At 33.5% G+C, this 27,283-nt stretch overlaps 1 protein-coding gene across 1 annotated transcript in view; it reads right to left on the reverse strand.

Annotated features, from left to right (window-relative positions):
- The window catches only part of LOC120422401 (uncharacterized), a 726,749-nt gene that overhangs the window by 150,576 nt on the left and 548,890 nt on the right, over nt 1–27,283 (reverse strand). Inside the window, exon 6 of the mRNA XM_039585822.2 lies at nt 6,407–6,520. Within this exon, the coding sequence (XP_039441756.1) occupies nt 6,407–6,520 (114 nt within the window). The remainder of the gene's footprint in view (nt 1–6,406; nt 6,521–27,283) is intronic.

The following is a 27,283-nucleotide window of genomic DNA, read 5'->3' on the forward strand; positions in this document are numbered from 1 at the left end:
CAAACTTTTATTTCATTGTTTCTTTATATTTGAGTGGCTGTATCTCAGGAAAATATAAATCTTCAATGTTTATTAGCCGACATTACAGGAAATTATATAGTTAATATTAATAAATATTATATTTAACTAGATTCCTTATTTAAGCCCGGGTCTTTAGATTTGAAGTCGTCGTTCGTTTTTCATCATTTTGGTTATGCTTGTGACATAAACACTGCACCTTTTTTTCAGAAAACCTGCCCAATTTCCTACAAGTTTGTCTCTGGCCAATTGTTGATACGATGCAACGGCTTCGAGAAACAAAAAGATTTAAATTACGATTTGCGTAATTCTCCGCCAACTCACACAGCAGTTGCCCCGACCCCTCTCCGATTTGCGTGAAACTTTGTCCTAAGGGGTAACTTTTGTCTCTGATCACGAATCCGAGGTTTGATATATAGACATAAAAGGTTTGCTCATAAACGAGTTATCGCGATTTTACGAAAACAAGTTTTGAAAAAGTTACTTTTTGCGTTGATCTTTGTTTCGTCGTCCGTGTCTGTCACGGGTGACCATGAACGGCCATGATCTACGATGACCAACTTTTTCAAAACTTTTTTTCGTAAATAATGTCTATATATCAAAATTTTTGTAATTGTCTGCTCTACAACTTTGTTGAACATTGTTACACTCTAAAAAATAACCCTGCAAAATTAGAAAAAAACTAGAAATTTTAAAATGAAAAAAATTGTTCTAAATGAAAAAATTATCCTTCTGGGTCAATGTAGATTCGAAAAGTACATTAAATTTCCCATAAAATGACATGTTCCAAAAAAAATTACAGTTGAGTAACGAAAAATGGGAGAATTTTTAAAACTTTTTAGTGTCTTTTTTTCGATGAAAAATACTTTTTTTCGGAATTCTGAGTACCGTCAGTGGGGGTGACTATGGGTCAAAAAACGATACACCTCTCGAAATTTCTTAATAACAAAAACAATTTAAATAACATCGAAAATCTTTCAACGTAGATTTGTTCTTAGATAGTTTACTAACATTTTCCCAAAATATGGTGGATTTTGATGAACACTACCTTAAATGCCAATAGTTTGAAAATTGACCCAATCTCACCCCTTAGAGGGGGTGACATTAGGTCAAATGAAACTAAAATGATGCTCAAATACAACGATATGGTAAAAACAAGTCATCCAACAGCGTTTCTTGTTCGAGGGAATCGTATTGACACGCTACAATGTTTGAAGTGGAGATTTTCAAACATTTGGGTAGTTTTCGAGCAATTCTAACAAAAATATTAGAAAAATGATTTTTCGAGAGGTCATTTTTGGCCAAAAATGTACCCCAACTTTAGACATCTGCCAAAATAACAGGATTTGTTCTAGGAACGAGATTTTTTCAGCGAAGTCACTTTGACCCAATCTCACCCCCCAGACCCAATGTCACCCCCACTGACGGTACGCCATCAAATCGGGCGTCTAATTTTACATAAAAGTCCCTTTGACACTAAATTTCTATCTCATCACCGTTTCAGGCTGCAAATTATTGAAAAACACCTCTTTTTTCGCATGTTCAAAAATGGAAGGGGTCGTACCGCCCCTCCGTCACGAGATATCAAAAAACGGACCTCGGATTCGTGATCAGGGACAAAAGTTACCCCTTAGGACAAAGTTTCACGCAAATCGAAGAGGGGTCGGGGCAACTTTTCCCGATTTCGTGTGAGTTGGTAGAGAATTACCCATTTGGGACCATCCATAAACCATGTGGACATTTTTTTGGGAATCTCGAACCCCCCCCCCCCCCCTTCGTGGACAATTGTCCATATAAAAAAAACTTTTTTGTATGGAGCGTGGACAATCGCCATACCCCCCCCCCCCCCCCCTAAAGTGTCCACGTGGTTTATGGATGGTCCCTTTACAAAATTATTTAAATGACTTGCACCCTGTTCAGCAAGGAGAGCCAACCATGAGTGGTCTCTCATGCTCAAGCTTATGGTCATGTTTATGAGTTAAATTATTTTTTGATCAATTCTCTACGAAATCGGCCGATTTCGACCATTTTATTTTTGTATTTTTTATTCGGCTCAAATTTTGTGGCGTAATATTGAATGTTTGGCCCTTTTGAAATGTTATTCTTAATTCCAAAATCAGTTGTTTTCAAAAACAGTTTCTGAATGATTCATTATATAACATTGAAAATTGGACCATTAGTTGTTGATATGTTGGCATTAGAAAATGTGTAAAGGTGTTAAATTTTGTCAATTGAAATTACTTGAAGTGGCTTTATCTTGAAAACGGTGCACTTTATCAGAAAATCTGTAGAGTACTTTTCGATCGCAAATTTGATTTTAAATTAAAAAGTGAAGTAATTGTTTTTGACTGATATTTCTTTTGATTCCAAAAAACTTTTTTTGATCAATATAACTCGGTGGCAAAGTGTTTGCCCATACTTCTTTATGGCTCAAAAGTTGCTGTTTTTTCTCCTCAAACAAATAAAAATATTTAAAAAATAAAGGCTACGGATTATGGGAAACTCAAAAAAAAAATTGCCAATTTTTGTTTGTGTACCTATTTTTTCTGAACTTTGCCGAAGATACCAAATCAATCAATCAATCAATTCAAAAAATATAAAAAATGCCGGATTTGGTGAAGAATTGCTCATTTTTTTAACAGTCGTTGGTTTGGACCTACTACTTTTCCGAATACATTCAATCGATCTGAAAATGTCTTCCCAAGATACAGATTTTCGTACAATGTTTATATGGATAGCTGCCAAAATTGTTAGGAGACTTATATATGCAAACCAATGATGCAAAGCAGCTTCTTTGGTCATAGGGAATCCCCCAAAAAGTTTTGGCCAAATCATAAAATACAATTGAAATCCATATAAATCAAACCAACATGAAACCATTCCCCCTTCCAGGTCATGGACGATGGGGGGATAAAAATTCCAGCGAAGCGCTTTTAATTCCAATATTAGACGGATGGGTGAAAACCAATTTATTTCCAATTTACCGTCCTGAGCCTTAGCCGGCTCAGACCAGCGCAGGTGCCAACGAAACACGAAACTGGACCTCGGCGGCGACGGCTGCGGTGCGTCGCACACGATGCGTGGACAAGCGATGAGACGATCTCACGGTTTGGTTACTCCAATTTTTGACGTTCGCTGAGCTCCCCGCTGATGGCCGTTAGACGTCGCGGTTTCCACGGTGGAATCTCCTGGCAGGAAACGGTAGGGTTGCCAGGTTGGTCTGGTTTTGGTGAAACAGTCGCGAAAGTGTGCTGTTCAGGTAGCATAGCAGTTTGCACATTTCTCGATATTTTTAGGTATTTAACTGAACTATTTAAACATAAAAGATTTTTTTCGAAAAAATAGTTTCAGGCTGGCAACCCTGGGTACGCATCGCCTGCGTGGCATGTTAGTGGCATGTTGCGGTTACTGTCTATTATTGTTATTATGAAAATGATGGCCACTGACAGGTCCAGAGATTATATTTTTTGCACACGCGCGTGTATGATGGCACTCTCTCTCGGGGATGTTGTCCGGTGTGTTGGCCTTCTAGGCAGGAACGGACATGGTGTTTTGTCGAGCAGACAAGCAACCTCCGTCGTCGTCGTTGTTGTTGGCATGAACCAGGAAATTGATGGATTAGTGATTTCGGTGAAGGACTCGTTCTGGAGCTTGCCAGCTTCGAGGAGAAATATTTCATTTCCCGGCCACACGTGTGCAGGATGTATGGACACGAGAAGAATAGCAATTTTGACGAAAAACTGGCTAAACCGCACAACTAGGGTGACAGGGTGATGCTGTGCTGTCAGTGTTGGAGTAATCTGCGGAAATGATTGTGGTGGAGCGAATTTTTGGCATGAGATTAGTTTGAATAGTGAACTAGAGAAGACAACCTCAGAAAAAAGAAACAAAAAACACCTGCTAATACTCAAACTGTTTGATATTAATTTAGTGTACATATGTTCAGTCGTTTAGTAATGAATTACACAACTCGACATACTTTGAAGTTGATGTCAGTTTTACGCTTCAGTTTCATCAAAGTATGATAGAATTAGGCTTCTTGAATACGCTTCAATCGACAGACAAATTGGACAATCGCACAAGTTGCGAACAGCCTGATAGTGATTAGCCCTCTACCGCTCAAATTTTTATTTTTCCCGTGTTGAGGAGGGCATTTTGAGCAAGTTTTGTTCTACGAAAAACTTTACTTCTCTTGTTCTATGTTTAGTGTTTTATTTATGTATTTTAGTATTTTAGTATTGTAGTTTTTTAGTATTTTAGTATTTAAGTATTTAAGTATTTAAGTATTTAAGTATTTAAGTATTTAAGTATTTAAGTATTTAAGTATTTTAGTATTTAAGTATTTCAGTATTTTAGTATTTTAGTATTTTAGTATTTTAGTATTTAAGTATTTTAGTATTTTAGTATTTTAGTATTTTAGTATTTTAGTATTTTAGTATTTTAGTTTTTTAGTATTTTAGTATTTTAGTATTTTAGTATTTTAGTATTTTAGTATTTTAGTATTTTAGTATTTTAGTATTTTAGTATTTTAGTATTTTAGTATTTTAGTTTTTTAGTATTTTAGTATTTTAGTATTTTAGTATTTTAGTATTTTAGTATTTTAGTATTTTAGTATTTTAGTATTTTAGTATTTTAGTATTTTAGTATTTTAGTATTTTAGTATTTTAGTATTTTAGTATTTTAGTATTTTAGTATTTTAGTATTTTAGTATTTTAGTATTTTAGTATTTTAGTATTTTAGTATTTTAGTATTTTAGTATTTCAGTATTTTAGTATTTTAGTATTTTAGTATTTTAGTATTTTAATATTTTAATATTTTAGTATTTTAGTATTTTAGTATTTTAGTATTTTAGAATTTTAGTATTTTAATATTTTAGTATTTTAGTATTTTAGTAATTTTTTATGTTTTCACTGCCACTTGTTCAATTTTTTGCTTGTTTTTCACATTTTCTACTCTTAAATGAGCCAAAGTTGACCCCTAAAAAAATGACTTTTTTAAAATCATTGGCAAAGTCACATGAAACAAGTCAAACATTCAACCCAAAAAAATTCTAATATTTTGAGAGTTCTTCTTTTCAATGCATTTAAAAGATCAAAAATTGGTTGAAAATGGATTTTTAGCGATTTTTAAGATCGAAGCCCGTCTAGAGGCGGGGTTGGGTTGTAGAGGGTTAAGGGCATCCGTACATCCTGGTGTTATTTTTTTTTTGAAAGTTTGATCAACAATCATTTTCATAAAAGTTGATGAATCTTATTGGCATTTTTTTGTCGAAATTTTTTGAATATAATTTTGATTCAATGATTTTTAGAAATCAATTTCGATTAAATCAACATTATTCAAAATGATTCCTAAAAATTACTTAAAAGTCTTACCTCATCACCTTCCCAAGTTATTTCATCAAAATTCCATTCACTTTTGCAGAGCAAAGAGCCCTTTCACAAAAGCGCACACCTTTAGCTTGGAACGACCTGGCTGACTGAGTGACTGACTAACTGTTGAAGCATGAACAAGCCGATACTGACTTCGTCCAAGTACCACGACTATGGCTGTGTGTGTGTGTGCCACGGCAAATTGGAAAAGTTTTCTGTTTCATTCCGCTCCAAAGACGTTGATTAGTTTGATAATTCTGCCCGGGACTGCCATCCCAAGGGGGGTGGGGGAGTGCCCCAACCGCTCACTCCATCCCCAGAGTAGTTGTTAGTAGTGTGCTTGAGTTTTTGAGTTTTAGAACAGCTTGTTCACAAAGCACCGGAACCACTCGGCATCTCTGCCAACCGGAAGTGCGGGGGTGGTGTTGTGGAGGAGGAAACATTTGACGTTTGGTGACATGCTGCCTCGTTCTCCCGCTTTTCAAAAGAAGGAAATCAACGATGGATGAAGGCTTTTCAGTAAATTCACTTATACACGCTCACTCTCACACACAGGCACACCTTTCACCGGGCTCAGCCACTTCCGGCAGGTGGCAGCACCAGAGCAGGAATATTGAAATTTAAATGGGTGAAATTAAATGGAAATTTTATTGGAAAACTTTTCTTGTTATTTGGAGCGTGCAACTATTGGCGGAAGCTCTCGTGGGACGAAAGCCGATGAAGGAACGGGGGGCGTCGTTTGCCAGGTCTGGCGCGGCAGGTGAATTACCGGTGTTGTTTAACTAACATGAAAACTTTCGGTAACCTAATAAGAGGGGCAATAAAACGCGACGGGATAATTCATTGACAATTGGTGGCAATTTGGCCCGTTGGTGTGTTGGTGGTGTAAATTGAGGTAGAGTTTTGAAAAGTTAGTTCATCATTTTTTTTTTCAAAAGGTGGAGTTTGATTTTTTGTCGAACTTTCGAATTTTCCCATATTTGTACGGATTTCCGGGAAAAACAAATTTCAAAACTTACCTCCAACCACCCTGCAATTCAGCACGATATCATCGCCTTCCTCCTTGGGTCCCAGCTTGGAGCTGTTCAGCTGCTGGCCCCACTGGTTTAGCACTACCGGATGCTCGGGAAGAACTGAAATTTGAATAGAAAAAGAAAGATATTTGTTAATTCCTTCCATATTTTGATTTTTTTTATTTCACAATTTATTTGATTTATGTATGACATTACTAAACTAATCAATATTTTTCATGCAAGATATTTGAACCAGTATGAACATATTAAAAAAATTATTTGTGATACAATAAGATTTAGCCTATTCATCAGGAAATGGTGACAGATTTTGTGTCAAAAAAAAAAAAAACTGTTATACTGCAATAGAAAGTGATGAATATTCATCAGGTTCACATTTTTACACATTTTTTAGGTAATATTACTCAAAAAGGAGGTAACTTCGAAAAAATTATAGTTTCCTGGAATCAGGATAATGTCAGCTATCCATTTTAAATGAAATTACAAAATACGTATTTTTTCTGCATTTTTTTCAATTGCTATGATTCTTAAAAAAAAAAAAACAAAAAAAATGTTATTGCAATATGAGAATTAAATGATCGGGAATTTTTGATTATCTGAAGGTTTGTTTGGTATTTTGAATAATCGAATCATGAACGAAACAAATTTTTTTTCGTTTTTAATTTTTCTTACTCTTCACATCAAATTTAAGCTGTGCGACCTGATTTTATTCAAAATTGAGGGATTAATTGCCTACTAAATTACAGAACCAATATTTCTAGTATTTTAACATCTTTATTGTTGCCGCCATCGCGGATTCAAAAATTCTAAGTCACTTTAAAGTAGTGTGGGAGTTTTACTTAAGCTCGACAATAAAAAATATGACAACGAAAAAAGTATTTTTGTCGTGATAAAAAAATCACAAAATTACACTTTTTCCAAAAAATACTAAAAATGTCAGTGTTTAAGAATATGGGTATCAAATGATCGGGAATTTTTCACTTCGAAAGATAGTTTTTTTTACAAGATACTCATCATTTTAACCAAACTACTTTTTTAATTACTTAAAATTTTGGTTTTTGACAATATGGGTATTAAATGATCGGGAATTTATCATACATTTTAGCGGAAATATATTTTAAATACTCAAAAAATAATTCACAAAATTACTTTTTTTAAATACTTTTGGTTTTTTTCAATATGGGTATCAAATGATCGAGGGTATTGCATAACTTTCGAAAGTTATAATACTTTTTTTTTGAAAGTACATGTTCAAAAGGTATGCAAAATTTCGTATTTTCGAAAAAAATATTTGAATTTTTTTAACAAAATGGTTATCAAACGATTGGATATTTTTTTCAAACATTCAAAAGCTTTATTACTTTTTTTGAAAGATTTTCATAACACTACGTATTTTTGTAAACAAAAACTAAAATTTTTGGTTATAGCAATATGGACATCAAATGATTGAGAATTTATAATACATTTCGATGGTAATGATATTTTTGAGCCTGGTCAGAAATTTCATAAAACTGCGTATTTTCAAGAAAAATACTTATAATTTAAGTTTTTACAATATGGGAATTTAATGAGAGGAAATTTAGCATAACTTTCGAAAATTATAATGCTTTTTTTGAGAGTACTTATTTTTTTCACAAAACCAGGTATTTTCGAAAAAATACTGCATTATAGGACTAAACGAACTGGTTGTTCGGAATGTTTTAAAAAATTAATTCCGGACTGAAGGTCCGCTCACGTTGAGGTAATGAAACTAATTCATTAGAAAAAAAATAAATTGTACAGAGGCCTGGGCTAGTCCCTAAAAGTCCCTACGCAGGCAGGAATGCTGGCTGGATGACGATGTGCTGATGGTGGCCATTGCTGTTGCACATGCCGCTGTCGGTGAACAGGAAGTGTCGGGTGACACTGTGCTGACCTAGGCGTCTCGAAGAGTCTCCAACGTCGTTGCTAACTGCTGTTGCTGACGGTTGAGCTCCTCAAGTTGCTCAAATATCGCCGGTCCAGGTTGTTGCATAACTTAGGTATCAAACGATCTACTTCATCTGACACTTTATCGGAATCTCTTTTCTGCGAAAATTTTTGATTTAAAAAATAATACTTTGTATTAAATGTAAGAAAAATCCCCGATAATTTAGACTGGTACAAATTTTATTTAAAGCTTTTGTCGTCCCCCCCCCCCCCTTCAATGTTGGCCCGAAAAACCAGGGGGTGAAAAAATATTTTTTCAAAAAACTTCAAAATTTCAATGGAAATGTAAGTGCAATCAGCTGAAATCAATTTAAAATGCATTCCCTTGCGTTAAGAATAATTTTTAGCATGTTTGGGTTGATCAAAAAATCTTTTGAACTTTTGAAAGTTTTTGAATTTTTGGTATCGCAAAAAGTTTTTTTTTCGTTGAAATTTTTGTTTTCGTCAAACTCACATTTTTTGAAAACTAATGATTGCAAAACAACTGAACTAGTGTGAAATGCATTTTAAAATACTTTTTGCATTCAAATGTTGAGACTATGGCTTGTTATTTCATTTTTATATTTTTTTATTTATTTGCTTCCCCCCCCCCCTCGACCCCGGCCAGAGCCGAGGGACAAAAATTATGAAAAATATTTACATTGGCCTTATACAATAAATATAAATGTTGTAAAAAACTAACATTATTAGTATTTTTTTTTTCGAAAACATGTAGTTTTGTGAAAAGTTTGAGTAATCTCAAAAAGCATTTTTACTATCGAATGTTATGGAAAATTCCCGTTCGTTTTGTACACATATTGCCAAACAACAACATGTTTTTTTTTAATACGTAGTTTTGTGAAAATTTTGAGTATTTAAAAAATATATCTTCATCTAGATATGTGACAAAATCTCGATCAATTGATACGTATATTGTCAAAAACTTTATTTTTTTGTATTTCTATAAAAAATACGTAGCCTTGTGTTTTTTTTGCATTTTAAAAATTGTGTCATAACTGTTGAAATTTATGTAAAATTCCCGACCATTTGATACCTATATTGTAAAAACTAAAATTTTGAGTATTTTTCGTAAATAGGTAGCTTGCATTCCCCCGCGTTTAGAATCATTTTTAGCATGCTGCATGGTTGATTCAAAAATCTTTTGAATGTTTGAAAATTTTATGTACAGTAATTAAAGAGTTTTTTTTGCTTAATTTTTAATCAAAGTCAAACTAACATTTTTCGAAAACTAATGATTGCAAATTTACTTAACCTGTGTAGAATGAATTTTAAAACATTTTTTTCATTTAAATGTTGAGACTGTGGCTTGGTATTTCAATTTTTAATATTTTTTATTTTATCGAAGTGGTGTTGTCAGCAAAATCGTATCTTAACAGTACTTTAAAATTATACTAAATGACAACAATCTTGAAAAATACCCAACCTTTACTTTTTTCTAATTAAAATTATATTTTTCAATCCTTTTTTCGGAAAAAGGCGATAACTCGTGATGATACAAGCAAACCCCTTATACATCAAAATTTTTGTAATTGTCTGCTCTACAACTTTGTGGAATATTGTTACACAAAATAACCCTGCAAAGTTTGAAAAGATCCGAAATTTTAAAATGTTTTTTTTTGTTTTAAATGAAAAAATTACCCTTCTGGGTTAATGTAGATTGAAAAAGTACATTAAATTTCTCTTAAAAAATGACATGTTTAATTTTTTTTTATAGTTGTGTAACGGAAAATGACAGAGTTTTTAAAACTTTTTTAATGTTTTCCAATTTGACACAAAATTTCTATCTCATCACCGTTTCAGACTACAAATTATTGAAAAACACCTCTTTTTTCGCATGTTCAAAAATGGAAGGGGTCGTACCGCCCCTCCGTCACGAGATATTAAAAAAAACGGACCTCGGATTCGTGATCAGGGCCAAAAGTTACCCCTTGGGACAAAGTTTCACGCAAATCTAAGAGGGGTCGGGGCAACTTTTTCCGATTCATGTGAGTTGGCGGAGAATTACCCTATAGTTAGATGTTAGGTCGATAGGTCACAATCCAACGGACGTCAGTGCGACTCCTGGGTTGACGGGAGCTTAGGAGTAAAAAGAAGTTTGAATTGCCGCCGCCGTTTCAAGCCTTCGGACACCTAGTTTCGAGTAGGAATCTCGCAATGGAAAACGCCTCGTCCATGCTGTAGAGTGTACTTTTTGAATGAATTATTTTAAACTTTATACAACAAATCCCTCACTTACCTCATTGAAAACATTCCTGCGGCTCAAAAGTTGCTTAAAACTTCATTACTGAAGCACTGCCGTTGAGCAAGTATCTCTTCTTCCTTAATGTAAACAACGACAACAGCAGCAGCTATTATGCACGGAAAAGAAAGCTCATCATGCATCGCGCTGAGATAGTGTTCCTTACTTATGCTGCGAGATACCACAAAGGACGACGAAACCTCGGCGATGGAATGCATCCTTTTTCAGACATTGACAGCGTGCACGTGTGTGTGTGTTTGTTTGGGTGGGCTGGTGGTTTCGCATGCAAGTAGGTTGTTGTGATGGCACGTGTTATTGTCACGACCGCGAGTTGTTTTTCCACTGGCTGATGAATGGGTGGGGGAGTTTCAGTGCAAGAAATGTGCTAAAATGTCATTTTTCAATGCTATCACTTTTACTTATCTGTTCGTTGAACCGTTACGTGGAAATCTATGGTTAAACATAGTTATAAAGTTCAATTTAGTTGAAAAAAAAATAGAAAAACTTTGTAATGAAAAAATTAAAATAGTTTATCAAATTAAAAACATTTCAAATCACCTCCACCCCACGGTAACCCCTCCCAGAATCACATCAGCCGACGTGCGAGTAAAAGCACCACTTTGCATGTTATTCGATATGGTGCTCACATGCTTCGTTATGCTCCTACCCTCCCACCACCACCCACGTTCTGATGGGACACACAACAACAATAAGCTTTACACAAAAGTGCATGAATAGCATAAGAAGCACGTGGTGCGGTGCATTCCTGAAGAGCAAAAAGATATTGATCGAGAAGCGATGCAGCAAAGCTTCCGCGGGGGAGGCTTCATTTTCCCCCTTGAGAGAGACAGAGAGGGAGCTTTGAAAGGAGGATATTTGCGATGCAACAACGCGCAGATTGCGGGAAAATGCTGTTGTTTTTGCTGGGGAAAATGGCGTGATGTTTTCCCCTGCACACATGTGGGTCGTTCAATGATGTTGAAAATTTGTTTTCTCTTCACTTTAGAGATTCATTTGAGCGATTTGGTAAACTTTTTCTTGGTAGAGTAGCGATAACATTTTGGTACAATTCTCTCAAAATCGTTTCCCTTGCACCAGTTCTATTTTATCGGTCTAGCGAAATAAAAAAGCTCAGCCAAGAATGCGCCCTTCAAAAGTTTTGTCCAAAGACCAAACGCCGCACAAGGACGTGGCCAATAAATGAAACATTTTCATGGGCAACTTTTTTGATATTCAAATGCTCCCGATTGTGGGTTTCACCCGTGGAAATGATGGCGCAACCCCCCTTCCCAGGATGGATTAAGTTTTATGAAATCGTGCTTAAAAAGCTCGTCACTCGTCAAGATTTCAATTTCGCGCTACAATAAGTTACCCCACCCGCTCAAGACTGCGACGTTCGGAATGACAATAATGGCAAACTTTCATCAAACTAATGACAAAACAGAGAACCGACGGGGAGGAATCACTTTAATCAAACTTTAATACTTATACTTGGAGCAGAAAGCGAATTACGGGTTCGCTCGAGTGCAGCACAGTAACAGGGGCAAACTATGCGGTAATTGTGAAACTTTGGTTGGGATAGGTTTCTTCTATTTTTTTGCTTTTCAAAGACCTGTGACTTTAACTAGAAGGTAACAAGTTTTCTTGGAAGTACATATCGGAACCACCTTGTTGTGTGCTTTGTCTTCACCACACCAAAGAGCAGAATTAGCTTAGCTTGCACAGTAAAAACTTTTTCAGTAAAAAATTGGGGTAATTTTGAAACCTTCTAATTTGACAACTTCCAAATTTGCACAATTTTTTAATTTGTCGTTTAGAAAATCTGTAACGAAGTTGACTTTATAGCTGTCGGTCACCATTGCTAGTACCAACTACTAGTGTCTTCCTTTTTTATCTACAAGGACTTCGCCGCCCTGGGCTCCTAAGTGTATGAAACTATGGCACGGAGCGACGGCGCCGAATACCCATATTTACACAAAGAATTTTAGAGCGCCCGCCGCGGGATTCGAACCAGCAACCTCTGGATTGTAAATCCAGTGCGCGGTCCGATTGATCCACACGGGCTGGACCATCTGTTGTGTTCTTTTTTATTAGTAATCGTTTTCTAAAATTCACAAAATAAATCATTTCTACAATTTTCGAGGTAGATCTACACCGTTACAGAGGTAATACTAAACATTTGTTCAGACATTAAAAGATAACTAATTCTCAGATTTAAAATTATAGTGATTTTTTTTATTATTTGCATCCGATTTGCAACATGTTTCAATGGTCAATTCTCAAAAGCAAAAACCAAAAAAAAAACGTCAAAAAGCAATTTCACTCCTTTAGCTCCAAAGCCAGACGCTTTAATACGTTATCATAATATATGCACAAATCGTTACCAAATTTCCAACAGGTGTTCCCGACGAGTCCTCGTTCACTTGGTCCTTCCACTACTTCAAACCGGCAACTGACTTCTTCCCACTCCCAACTATGCTACTCTTATCGGAAACGTTGATATATGCGGCACTCTCGTAGATTGCATCCAACGAGCGAGAGAGAGATAGTGCAAAAATGCAATAATGCATTCCTTCCTTGCACTCAGTTGGGGCTGATGATACTCACTCGCATATAACTGCATGATGAGCTTTGAGGTTTGGTAGGGGAGGTAAGGTGAGTGGGGTGGTGGCCGCATACCGAACGTTGATGGTACATTATGCATAATGGTCTAATATGCGAGATGCTAGGGTGGGTGGACTGATAGTTGGGCGGTTTGTTTGGAAATATTGTGGGATTTTTTTTTTTTCAAATAAGTTTTCATTTATGGCTACTGATATTTGATTCTTCAAACAACGATGGGGAATTCTATTTTGAATTTACAGACCATGACAAGAAGTTTAACTGTATTTTCATACTTAACAAACATTGACTGCCAGGATGTAGGTAGATAGCAGATATTTACCTTTAGCAAAGTAGAACAAACCTAGAGTTTTACACAGTCAATCTTCGCAATACCAGGTAAACAATTTTTAAATTTTATTTTTTTTTATTTGAATTGAACTTTGTTCAGCGAAAGATTGATTCAAATTTAAGATATTTCAGACAAATTTATCTGAAGTCTAGTAGTTTAGTTACTCAACAATTATTCTTAACAATGGAACTTGATCTTAAATATTTCGAGAAGTTATCCAGTCTATCATCACTTAGGAAAACCCAAGTTTTGCCCGCATGGAAAAGAGAAGGTTACCCTTGCCTTAGACAACTAAATTTATTTGTTTTATCAGGAAATTGAGGTAAGATGAACAATGGCCAAATGAACCATTAAGTGAATTTTGCGATTTTTTTTTAGTTTATTGTTGGATGGACATGAGCAATTTATGCAAAAATAATGAACAAAAATAACATTTATAAAGATGTATCGTATTCATACACTAAAATTGTAATCATTTTGAAATAGAGTTCTTATGTTAAAAATGTTTTAAAGCAACCTTATTATTTTTTTCAAATATATACAGCAATTCCCCACGAAAACAGCATGGAAAAAAACAAAAGTGCTCGGATCGGGCTCAAAATTTTTGTGGGAGTTCCCTGGCCGAAATAATTAGACCCGTATTTTTTTTTTTGGCCATTAGGGTGACCTACGCCGTGTTAGGGTGGTCTGAAAAATGGCCATTTTCGTCGATTTTCGCAAAAACAACTTTTTTCGAAAAATCATAACTCCTCGCCATTTTAACCGATTTCAATTGTCTTATACGCAAATGAAAGGTGATAAGTTGGCCTTTCAAAGAAAAATAGTAAGAAGTTTCAAAAATCTAGCCTAACATATGAAAAGGGCGTATGCAACTTTAAAATGCCGTTTTGACGGTGTCTGGACCAAAGAGCCTATGTCTGGAAATAATTTTATCGGATTCCCCGGACATTTTTACATAACATACTAAAAAATGGGAGGAGTTCATTAAAAGGATTCCGAGATATGATTTTTTGAAAATAAAATCCGTGTTTTCTGACGCGCCGCGCGCAAAAACCGGAGAATGACGAAATTGGCAAAAAATCAACTTTTTTCACAAAAACTGCGATAACTTAAAAATTTCAGCGATGACCTATACATGTCTGGGTACCAAAAGTTGCGTCTTTTAATTACGAAAATTTTGGTACCCAGACATCTATAGGTCATCGCTGAAATTTTAAAGTTATCGCAGTTTTAGTGAAAAAAGCTGATTTTTTGCCAGTTTCGTCATTCTCCGGTTTTTGCGCGCGGCGCGTCAAAAAACACGGATTTTATTTTCAAAAAATCATATCTCGGAATCCTGTTAATGAACTCCTCCCATTTTTTAGTATATTATGTAAAAATGTACGGAGAATCCGATAAAAATATTTCCAGACATAGGCTCTTTGGTCCAGATACTGTCAAAACGACATTTTAAAGTTTCATACGCCCTTTTCATATGTTAGGCTAGATTTTTGAAACTTCTTACTATTTTTCTTTGAAAGGCCAACTTATCACCTTTCATTTGCGTATAAGACAATTGAAATCGGTTAAAATGGCGAGGAGTTATGATTTTTCGAAAAAAGTTGTTTTTGCGAAAATCGACGAAAATGGCCATTTTTCAGACCACCCTAACACGGCGTAGGTCACCCTAATGGCCAAAAAAAAAATACGGGTCTAATTATTTCGGCCAGGGAACCCCCAGAAAAATTTTGAGCCCGATCCGAGCACTTTTGTTTTTTTCCATGCTGTTTTCGTGGGGAATTGCTGTATATATATTTATGTTGTGAAAAGCATATGTAATATATCATCAGCCAAGGAAGAATTTTTCATCAAAAGTTTTTTTTTACACTCACAAAGAGAGAAACTACTCAGGAAACCTGTCTCTTCTCTCTCATGCACGAAATATCGGTAAAAAAAACCTCAAAAATCAATTTCATGTTAACTGGACGGAATTTCGGTGTCACGGCTACATTAAATGCAAATTTTGCAAATGAAATGTCAAACGTTGAAATGACCCGTGACTTTTCGTAGAAGAATAATGTTTGAAAATAAAATGAAATAAATTAATTTAGGTGAAGTTAACAGTAAAAATAATGAAAACCCGTTTATTGATTGCAAATTTCTGAATATTCTGAAGAAATTTTGTTTAACGCGAATGCGAGAAGTTACAAAAAAAGAGATAGATCCATCAATCAAAAATTTTAACTATCAAATAATTTCAAAATTATTTTTCATAACAGACATACAACCCAAAATTGTTATTTAATTCCCACCAAATAAAGTCACTAAAAATTATTGAAAAAATGGGCGAATGACATTTTGCCAAATTCTTTTAAGGATAAATATGATTCTTTTAGGAGGTTACTATTTTATTCTAACAGTCCTCATCAAAACGAACAACCTTACAAAGGAAACAAGTTCAAAACGTTGCAACGCGTTGGTTTGGTTAGCTTTAAAATATGTGTGGAAGGATCACTGATGCTTGATTGCCTCGTTGGAAATGTTTTTACCTCGACACTTTTAAACAAATCATGACTAATTGATAGCAAGGGTCCTGATTGCTCCAACAAGACTCATTCACTCGCGATCACAAATCGAACGAGACGAAATACTGATCTGACCTTTTCCTAATATTTGTCATTTCCACACCAATCGCTACTGAATACCCTCTCTTTGCTCTTCCTCTCACTCCAACCGGGTAGCACAGCGAATGGCTCAGAGAGGCTTATTGCGCTATGTCGCTCAAAGCTGACTCGAAATAGTCTGCGATCGGCTTTGTTTTGATCATTTATTAAACTGCTTAAAATCAATGTTATCAAAAATGTTTTGCAATTTTGTTGATAACACAACATCAAAGACACATTTGACAGCAATTTCCACCTTGCCAAATATAAATTAATTTACGGTTTTTTATCGGTAGTTTTCGGTGAAATTAAAATCACAAATTAGAAGAAAGAAATGAAACTGATAGGTGGATAGATGACTAGTGTCTTAGAAGAAGATTGAAAAGGACGGAAACTAAGTCAGCGAAAGGGCCATATGAGAAAGCGTACGTGTGTGATCAGTAGGGTGCCCAGAATATGGGACTTTTTCTCAAAACCTCGCTCCACAAGCTGAATATTGTTCCTTGATCTATTTTAGGACTCTGAGCCAAATATGAGCAAAATCGGTCAATATTTATCCATTAATACTCGGAGGTGAAGTTTGTATGGGAAAATTCGAAAAAATGTATGGAAAACCCAATTTTCTTATGGTTTGGTCTGCAGGGTGCGCTACTTCCATCCAAATATTCCCAAAAGTGAGATTCTCATTGGAAATTTAATGATCTACAACTTTGTAGAACATACCAAAGCTGTAAAACTCGACCCTGAAAAGTTATTAGCGATTTAAAAAAGTCATTTTTGTATGAAAAACGTTTTTTTCACCAACTTTAGGCTCGGGTATCAATGGGTTAATCTCAACCAATTTCGCTCAAAATTTACAAAGATGCTTAAAATAACCCAAAAAACCGTTTTCCGCTTGTGGAGCAGGGGGTCATTTTTTCTGGGCACCCTAGTGATCAGGTCTTTTAACCTTCTTATTTGGCTGTGTACAAGTACTGAGTCGCAACCTCAGTAAGTGTACACAGACAAATCATCCCTGTGTGAAGCGATTGACCAAGACGCTGGCAGCTAGCCAGTTGTGTTCGCTCGCGAAGGGTTGCGCGCTCCAGTCGGCTAAGATTCGTTCAGCGACGAGTAAGTGATTTCTGATCATTTAGCTGAAATTTAGGACCCTAACATGTCACCAAAATTAATAGAACTGATAAAATACTGTTAATTATTTTATTTTTTTATCAAATATGCATTCCGTTATGATTTAGCTTTTTTGCAATCAATAAGAAAATGACAATTAAAAATTGTTTATCTAAATTAATCTTTAAACATCATAAGTATTTTTTTCATCAAAAAAGCAGCTATAATTTTTGCTCCAAATATTTACTATTTGAATACATGACAATTTCATTCCCCCTTCCACCAATGTTGGGATTCGAGCGAGAAGAAGAAAAGCTTTTCTCACTCGCGAGCGAGGGAGAGAAATTGTAGTTCTTTCATCTCCCCGCTCGTGCTCGCCTTTTTGCTCGCGTTTTCGCTCTCGCCGCGAGCGCTCGTGCTAGCCATTTGTTCCAAGAAAGCTATTTGTTTATCAGGATTGAGAATGCGAATAACGCGATGGTAAATCGGTGTAACTTCAATAGTTGTGTTGTTTTTTTCGTTGCCACGTTTTCGTTTTACTTCTCGCTCTCGAGCTGGCCCGTTTGGGAGCGGAGGAAAGAACGGGCAATCGGCAAGTTGCTCTCGGCAGCTCGCGGCAAGAATTCGAGAGAGAGAGAGAGAGGAATATTTCTCGCGAGAGCGCGAGATTGCCAACACTGCCCTTCCCATTGATCCCCAATCAGAGCCTTTTATATTTTTTTTCTCAACAACATGTTTCGCCTGTTGATTTTTGATAAATTTAAAATAAATGATTTTTAAATGGCTGATTTATGATTCAAAAATCAAAAAACCGTTCCTGCAGATCACTGGAACCATATATATTTTTAATCAACCATTCTTAAAACTAAAAATTTTCCATCAATTTCCGAAATTTCACTGTTGAAATGCATTAGCTGCACGATACCCTTGGAGGAGGAAAAACACTCCCCTTCACCCTACACCACCACTCCACACTTAGTGAGTCTCATAGCCACGGGGAGGAAATTCCAGCGTGTCGGGAAATGCGTTCTATGTGCCTCCGGTGCCGCTAGTTGTTCGGGGATTATGTTTTCGAAATTGTTGCCATCACAGAAACGAGGTAATGCAGGCATATTTGCAGCGCATTCAGAGGAGCAAAGGGGATTCGTTGGTTGGTTGGAGGAAAAAGGGCTTCGAAGCAGTACAATTTGCGGAGCTATGGCCGGGGTTTCTGCAATATGACGGGATTCCTGGTTGGCGATTGTTTTAGTGGGGAAGTATTCTGGAATTTCGACCTTCATGCAAATGAAACGGGAGCTGGCTTGTGGTCAACGATTTCAAATATGCCCGTTATGGAATTAATTGCAGCAACTGAATTTTGAAGTCGAATCATCATAACATCTATACAAGTTACTATTCTCCAGCTAAATTTTCGGCTAATTTAAAGCTCCAAAGTAGCTTCCCTCTTCCATCAAGCCTCGTTATACGTCAAATAACTTTCCAAGTGCAGAAAGCTGATTAAATTTCTCAAGAAGCCCTCTCGTCGTCTGAGCAGCAGCACCACTTTTTTAATCCTCACTTTGCTTCAAATGCCACTCAGCAATTGACACGATGAAAAAGCTCCGAGTGCAGTCTTTTTTTTTGTCCTGAAGATGTCTCCGCGGAGATGGTCTAATTTTTATCCCTTCTGAAGGAACCACTAAGGTACATGACAAACGTGGACGGACGGATGGTGGCCGGTTCTGGTTAGCGAAGAATAAGTTATGAGTCGCTTCCATGAATAAATTTGCATAGATTTTCACCCGACGACATTGCCAGGGTGAAGACACGGTTGCGATGGGGAGATTGGGGGTGCGTAACAGTGCGAAATGTGAATAATTAATGAAATTTTGAAATTATAACAAAATTAAAGGATTTGTTTTTGTTGGTTAAAAATTGTAGTAAAAAGATTCAAAATATCACTTCCATTCAGATTCCACAACCTCTCCTACGACAAACCCAACTTTCTTCAGCACATTCATCTCAAACATAGTGCGACTTTGCGTACTCTCTCTCACACTTACAAAGACTGCCCCACCCGACTTCCGGATAAACTTTCACACCTAACCCGTGTCCACCATGGCGTCCCTGGGGACATTATGCTGATTGGCAAAAAGGGCGCACGGCGGATTCCGCAAGGCCATGAATGTGAAAAATTGCCGGATTGGAGGAGGAAGGCCTGTCTCGGTGGAGTCGCTGGTAGGCAGTTGGACTCACAATCCAAAGGTCGTCAGTTCGAATCCCGGGGTGGATGGAGAAGCTACGGTGTAAAAAAAGGTTTGCAATTGCCTCAACAATCAAGCCTTCGGACACCGAGTTTCAAGTAGGAATCTCGCAATCGAGAACGCCAAGGCAATGCTGTAGAGCGATCAATTTGATTTTTTGCTTACAAATGTTAAAACCATGGCTGGTAAATTTGAAAAAAAAAAAAATCAAATCGATTTGATATTCCTAGTCCAAACAAAGGTTATCCAATATTTAAATACCGATTTGGGCTAAGAAATCGATAGACAGGGTTTATTTTTACAAATCATACAATGAAATGTCAAAAACCGGAGTTTTATTTGAGAAGGTCCTACAGCTTATAGGACCTTTTTATAAATAACTCTGGAAATGAGATTCATCTTTCATCTGTTCAAAACTGATCAAAATCTAGAAAACAAACCGATTTTTAATGTCTTACTAAAATTTTAAAGTTTGGAAAACTTCAGAAATTTATCATCAATACTCCATTAATTGAAAAAAAAAGAACCAGTCAATTCTTCCTTTCTAATTATCGCCCAACAATGCTCTCCTGCATTGCATTGTTCCACCCGTCAATGGCGGGGAAACCCAAGACATATTCCGTCCATTAAAATTGCATTGTTTGGCAAACGCCCGCACCATCGCTGCCATAACCGTGCCTGAATAAAACATTAAATTAACCATCGGAAAGAGCCCGGAAAGTGCCTTAATTAGAACGAGCTGGTCGCATAGTTCCGTTCACCGTTTTGCCATCACCGCACACCAGGCAGCGTGGGAGGATGTGCTGCCGCTGCGGTATTTGGCCGGGACGTTGCGCGTCCTCCTCGCTGGTGGTGAATGACGAGAATGGTGGTTTTTGCTTTCCTCGTTGGTTCTCCAGCTCCAGCCAGCATCATCCCGAAGACACATTTCCTTTTCCGGGCTGATGTTCAGTAGCTGTGTGGCCCAGTTTCGCAACAGGGAGGAATTCTCTAGAACTATTTTTTTTGTATTTTTGTATTTTTGTATTCTTGTATTTTTGTATTTTTGTATTTTTGTATTTTTGTATTTTTGTATTTTTGTATTTTTGTATTTTTGTATTTTTGTATTTTTGTATTTTTGTATTTTTGTATTTTTGTATTTTTGTATTTTTGTATTTTTGTATTTTTGTATTTTTGTATTTTTGTATTTTTGTATTTTTGTATTTTTGTATTTTTGTATTTTTGTATTTTTGTATTTTTGTATTTTTGTATTTTTGTATTTTTGTATTTTTGTATTTTTGTATTTTTGTATTTTTGTATTTTTGTATTTTTGTATTTTTGTATTTTTGTATTTTTGTATTTTTGTATTTTTGTATTTTTGTATTTTTGTATTTTTGTATTTTTGTATTTTTGTATTTTTGTATTTTTGTATTTTTGTATTTTTGTATTTTTGTATTTTTGTATTTTTGTATTTTTGTATTTTTGTATTTTTGTATTTTTGTATTTTTGTATTTTTGTATTTTTGTATTTTTGTATTTTTGTATTTTTGTATTTTTGTATTTTTGTATTTTTGTATTTTTGTATTTTTGTATTTTTGTATTTTTGTATTTTTGTATTTTTGTATTTTTGTATTTTTGTATTTTTGTATTTTTGTATTTTTGTATTTTTGTATTTTTGTATTTTTGTATTTTTGTATTTTTGTATTTTTGTATTTTTGTATTTTTGTATTTTTGTATTTTTGTATTTTTGTATTTTTGTATTTTTGTATTTTTGTATTTTTGTATTTTTGTATTTTTGTATTTTTGTATTTTTGTATTTTTGTATTTTTGTATTTTTGTATTTTTGTATTTTTGTATTTTTGTATTTTTGTATTTTTGTATTTTTGTATTTTTGTATTTTTGTATTTTTGTATTTTTGTATTTTGTATTTTTGTATTTTTGTATTTTTGTATTTTTGTATTTTTGTATTTTTGTATTTTTGTATTTTTGTATTTTTGTATTTTTGTATTTTTGTATTTTTGTATTTTTGTATTTTTGTATTTTTGTATTTTTGTATTTTTGTATTTTTGTATTTTTGTATTTTTGTATTTTTGTATTTTTGTATTTTTGTATTTTTGTATTTTTGTATTTTTGTATTTTTGTATTTTTGTATTTTTGTATTTTTGTATTTTTGTATTTTTGTATTTTTGTATTTTTGTATTTTTGTATTTTTGTATTTTTGTATTTTTGTATTTTTGTATTTTTGTATTTTTGTATTTTTGTATTTTTGTATTTTTGTATTTTTGTATTTTTGTATTTTTGTATTTTTGTATTTTTGTATTTTTGTATTTTTGTATTTTTGTATTTTTGTATTTTTGTATTTTTTGTATTTTTGTATTTTTGTATTTTTGTATTTTTGTATTTTTGTATTTTTGTATTTTTGTATTTTTGTATTTTTGTATTTTTGTATTTTTGTATTTTTGTATTTTTGTATTTTTGTATTTTTGTATTTTTGTATTTTTGTATTTTTGTATTTTTGTATTTTTGTATTTTTGTATTTTTGTATTTTTGTATTTTTGTATTTTTGTATTTTTGTATTTTTGTATTTTTGTATTTTTGTATTTTTGTATTTTTGTATTTTTGTATTTTTGTATTTTTGTATTTTTGTATTTTTGTATTTTTGTATTTTTGTATTTTTGTATTTTTGTATTTTTGTATTTTTGTATTTTTGTATTTTTGTATTTTTGTATTTTTGTATTTTTGTATTTTTGTATTTTTGTATTTTTGTATTTTTGTATTTTTGTATTTTTGTATTTTTGTATTTTTGTATTTTTGTATTTTTGTATTTTTGTATTTTTGTATTTTTGTATTTTTGTATTTTTGTATTTTTGTATTTTTGTATTTTTGTATTTTTGTATTTTTGTATTTTTGTATTTTTGTATTTTTGTATTTTTGTATTTTTGTATTTTTGTATTTTTGTATTTTTGTATTTTTGTATTTTTGTATTTTTGTATTTTTGTATTTTTGTATTTTTGTATTTTTGTATTTTTGTATTTTTGTATTTTTGTATTTTTGTATTTTGTATTTTTGTATTTTTGTATTTTTGTATTTTTGTATTTTTGTATTTTTGTATTTTTGTATTTTTGTATTTTTGTATTTTTGTATTTTTGTATTTTTGTATTTTTGTATTTTTGTATTTTTGTATTTTTGTATTTTTGTATTTTTGTATTTTTGTATTTTTGTATTTTTGTATTTTTGTATTTTTGTATTTTTGTATTTTTGTATTTTTGTATTTTTGTATTTTTGTATTTTGTATTTTTGTATTTTTGTATTTTTGTATTTTTGTATTTTTGTATTTTTGTATTTTTGTATTTTTGTATTTTTGTATTTTTGTATTTTTGTATTTTTGTATTTTTGTATTTTTGTATTTTTGTATTTTTGTATTTTTGTATTTTTGTATTTTTGTATTTTTGTATTTTGTATTTTTGTATTTTTGTATTTTTGTATTTTTGTATTTTTGTATTTTTGTATTTTTGTATTTTTGTATTTTTGTATTTTTGTATTTTTGTATTTTTGTATTTTTGTATTTTTGTATTTTTGTATTTTTGTATTTTTGTATTTTTGTATTTTTGTATTTTTGTATTTTTGTATTTTTGTATTTTTGTATTTTTGTATTTTTGTATTTTTGTATTTTTGTATTTTTGTATTTTTGTATTTTTGTATTTTTGTATTTTTGTATTTTTGTATTTTTGTATTTTTGTATTTTTGTATTTTTGTATTTTTGTATTTTTGTATTTTTGTATTTTTGTATTTTTGTATTTTTGTATTTTTGTATTTTTGTATTTTTGTATTTTGTATTTTTGTATTTTTGTATTTTGTATTTTTGTATTTTTGTATTTTTGTATTTTTGTATTTTTGTATTTTTGTATTTTTGTATTTTTGTATTTTTGTATTTTTGTATTTTTGTATTTTTGTATTTTTGTATTTTTGTATTTTTGTATTTTTGTATTTTTGTATTTTTGTATTTTTGTATTTTTGTATTTTTGTATTTTTGTATTTTTGTATTTTTGTATTTTTGTATTTTTGTATTTTTGTATTTTTGTATTTTTGTATTTTTGTATTTTTGTATTTTTGTATTTTTGTATTTTTGTATTTTTGTATTTTGTATTTTTGTATTTTTGTATTTTTGTATTTTTGTATTTTTGTATTTTTGTATTTTTGTATTTTTGTATTTTTGTATTTTTGTATTTTTGTATTTTTGTATTTTTGTATTTTTGTATTTTTGTATTTTTGTATTTTTGTATTTTTGTATTTTTGTATTTTTGTATTTTTGTATTTTTGTATTTTTGTATTTTTGTATTTTTGTATTTTTGTATTTTTGTATTTTTGTATTTTTGTATTTTTGTATTTTTGTATTTTTGTATTTTTGTATTTTTGTATTTTTGTATTTTTGTATTTTTGTATTTTTGTATTTTTGTATTTTTGTATTTTTGTATTTTTGTATTTTTGTATTTTTGTATTTTTGTATTTTTGTATTTTCGTATTTTTGTATTTTTGTATTTTTGTATTTTTGTATTTTTGTATTTTTGTATTTTTGTATTTTTGTATTTTTGTTTTTTTGTATTTTTAACTTACTTCAGATTCTACTGAGAACCATTAACGTGGTAAAGTGTGTGCATATCGTTTTCCCATTTTATGAAACCAACCACAGCAGTGTGTGTGTATGTGTTTTCAAAAAGCTTGTACGTGTGCGACCTGGAGAAGGAAAGGAGAGGAAGCAACATTCTTGGCGGAATTTATGGCACTATAATCATTTTTCTCCACGCTCATTTAGCTCCGCGGGAAAATAACCACCCTCTCGTGCCAGCGTGCAGCCCGGGTTCCCAACGACTGTTTTAAACTCAAGAATAGCATCCATCCAACTTCCGTACTCTCCGGTGTTGGTGGTGGTTCCGTGCCGAGCGTTGGCGAGCTATTAAAACTAACAGCATATGCATGCTCTTGAAGGTGCTCGCATCCGCAGTTTTCGATGGGGAAGGGGTTCTCAAACGATTATGAAACCACGCGCGGGAAGCACATTATACTAAATTGCATATTAGTTTGGCATATTATTACACACACACACACACACACACACACACACACACACACACACACACACACACACACACACACGCTTTTACTGTTCAGGATTGAATTTGAGCGATTTGGTGGTTTGATTTTGGAGTTTGTCATTAGGAGCTGTAACATTATTTTAAATTGATCATTCTTTCAATGATCTTTTTTAAGTTTCTAAGTTTTTAAGTTTGAGTCACATGTCATTCGTTCTTGACTTTTGTTTCCTGACTTTTGTCTCTTAACTTTAATCTTTTGGCTATAGTCTCTTGACTTCAGTTTCTTGACTTGAGTTTCTTGATTTTAGTTTCTTGACATCAGTTTTTTTAATGTTAGTTTATTGACTTCAGTTTTTTGACTTAAGTTTCTTGATATCAATTTCTTTACTTTAGTTTCTTGACTTTAGTTTCTTGACTTCAGTTTCTTGATTTCAGTTTCTTGACTTCAGTTTCATGACTTCAGTTTCTTGATGTCAGTTTCTTGACTTCAGTTTCTTGATGTCAGTTTCTTGACGTCAGTTTCTTGACTTCAGTTTCTTGACTTTAGTTTCTTGACTTGAGTTTCTTGATGTCAGTTTCTTGACTTCAGTTTCTTGATGTCAGTTTCTTGACTTTAGTTTCTTGACTTGAGTTTCTTGACTTCAGTTTCTTAACTTCAATTTCTTGACTTCAGTTCCTTGACTTCAGTTTCTTGACTTTAGTCTCTTGACTTCAGTTTCTTGATGTCAGTTTCTTGACTTCAGTTTCTTAACTTCAATTTCTTGACTTCAGTTTCTTGACTTTAGTTTCTTGACTTCAGTTTCTTGACTTCTATTTCAGTTCAGTTTCAATTCAGTTTCAGTTCAGTTTCAGTTCAGTTTCAGTTCAGTTTCAGTTCAGTTTCAGTTCAGTTTCAGTTCAGTTTAAGTTCAGTTTCAGTTCAGTTTCCGTTCAGTTTCAGTTCAGTTTCATTTTAAGTACCCCTGCCCATTGTACTAAACCTAGTTATTGTTTATCTCAAAACCATAGCTAGATCCACACTCACGGGATGCACATTCCTGTGCGCAAAAGTTTTTAATTAGGCCAATTTAAAGTTGCTCCTGCAAGCTCGGTTTGTCCGGGCTGAAATTCGACAAATGATTTTAATGAACTGTCGGGTTCGTCCACAAATTAACCTGCCCCACCGACATGACCCATGGAGATTGACTTCGGTGGCCCCGTTGCGGAGAGCTCGTATCACACCTGTGTTATTTATTGGTGTGCCCTGGTCATGTAATTACAATCAAGGGAAATTGAAGTGGCCCCAAAAGTGGTGGTCCTGACGTGCTGTGTGTGTGTTCGTTTCCAAAGGGGATGAAATTGTACATCAATGCTGTCGCCATGACGAAAATTGATTTTATTTTCATCACTCATTTTGGCGTAACCTCAAAGGGTATTGGTTTTGCATGGGGGAGGTTTCGAGTGAAATCTCTTTTGGCCCTGGTGGCACCGGAATCAATCAATCAAAACGTTCCGGAAATCCTTTCATCCACAGTGGGATGCAAAAGGCACTAATTGGTGTTCAATTACTGGGCACTGAGGTCAGCAGGAAGCTGATCACTTTTGAGGGCGTGTTGTTTTACTGAGAATTGCAACTTTGATATCGAGTTGATTACTCCAAAATGAGTTCTTGAATGCAGATTTTCAGGTTAATTGGTAGCTTTTCAAGAATAACACTTGATTCGCTTAATCCGAATTTTTTGACAGACATTTTTGGGTTCAATTACGTTCCGATTAAATCTGACATAAAGTGGTCATGAAACCGAGTTTCACACTCAGAACCAGTGCGTGACGAAAAAATTCAGACTCATTTCCTTCTCCCCTAACTCATCCACCTTCCCCCTCACTCTGGTTGAATCAATAAACCACTCTTTTCATGGGGGAAAAAGGCATGAAGATGGAGGTCAAGCCCTGCTAACCTTGGCTCAAACGGGGAGAAAACTAATTCCATTGACTTCACTTTTCCCCGAAACAAAAAAAAAGTAACCCTCACTTTAACACGACTTTTCCGGGCCGCACTCGTCGTTACTTTTCGGCCTAGTAAAAATAATCGCACACACAGCTTCCAATCAGACGTAAATCTTGTTTATGACCTGCTGGGTGGTGGTGCCTTTGCCACCCACTTCTGATGCGTGTGTGCGTTGATGGGATGAACATAAAAAGGGTGTCTGCTTCCAAGGGGATTGGAATTTTCGCACATTCTTCTTTTTTGCTCGTTTGTGATGCTTCATGGCGAGGGAATTTAGGGGAGGGAGGTTGGTTTATTGTGATGAGACATTATGTTTTCATAAAATAAACAAAATAATGAGATAATTTTGAGAATAATTCAAGGGCTCGGAATTTTGGATCGACTATTGTGTATGAATCTCAGCCGCAACATGAAAGACTTTTTGAAAGTTTGAAACATCGATCAGCATAGACTGAATTTAAAAAAATGGTCTCATTGTATTTTCACCGGAAAGCTTCACCCAATTCCACTAAAATCAAAAAACAAAAAACAAAAAACAAAAAACAAAAAACAAAAAACAAAAAACAAAAAACAAAAAACAAAAAACAAAAAACAAAAAACAAAAAACAAAAAACAAAAAACAAAAAACAAAAAACAAAAAACAAAAAACAAA

This window comes from Culex pipiens, chromosome 2 (assembly GCF_016801865.2).
Source record: "Culex pipiens pallens isolate TS chromosome 2, TS_CPP_V2, whole genome shotgun sequence".
NCBI lineage: Eukaryota > Metazoa > Arthropoda > Insecta > Diptera > Culicidae > Culex > Culex pipiens.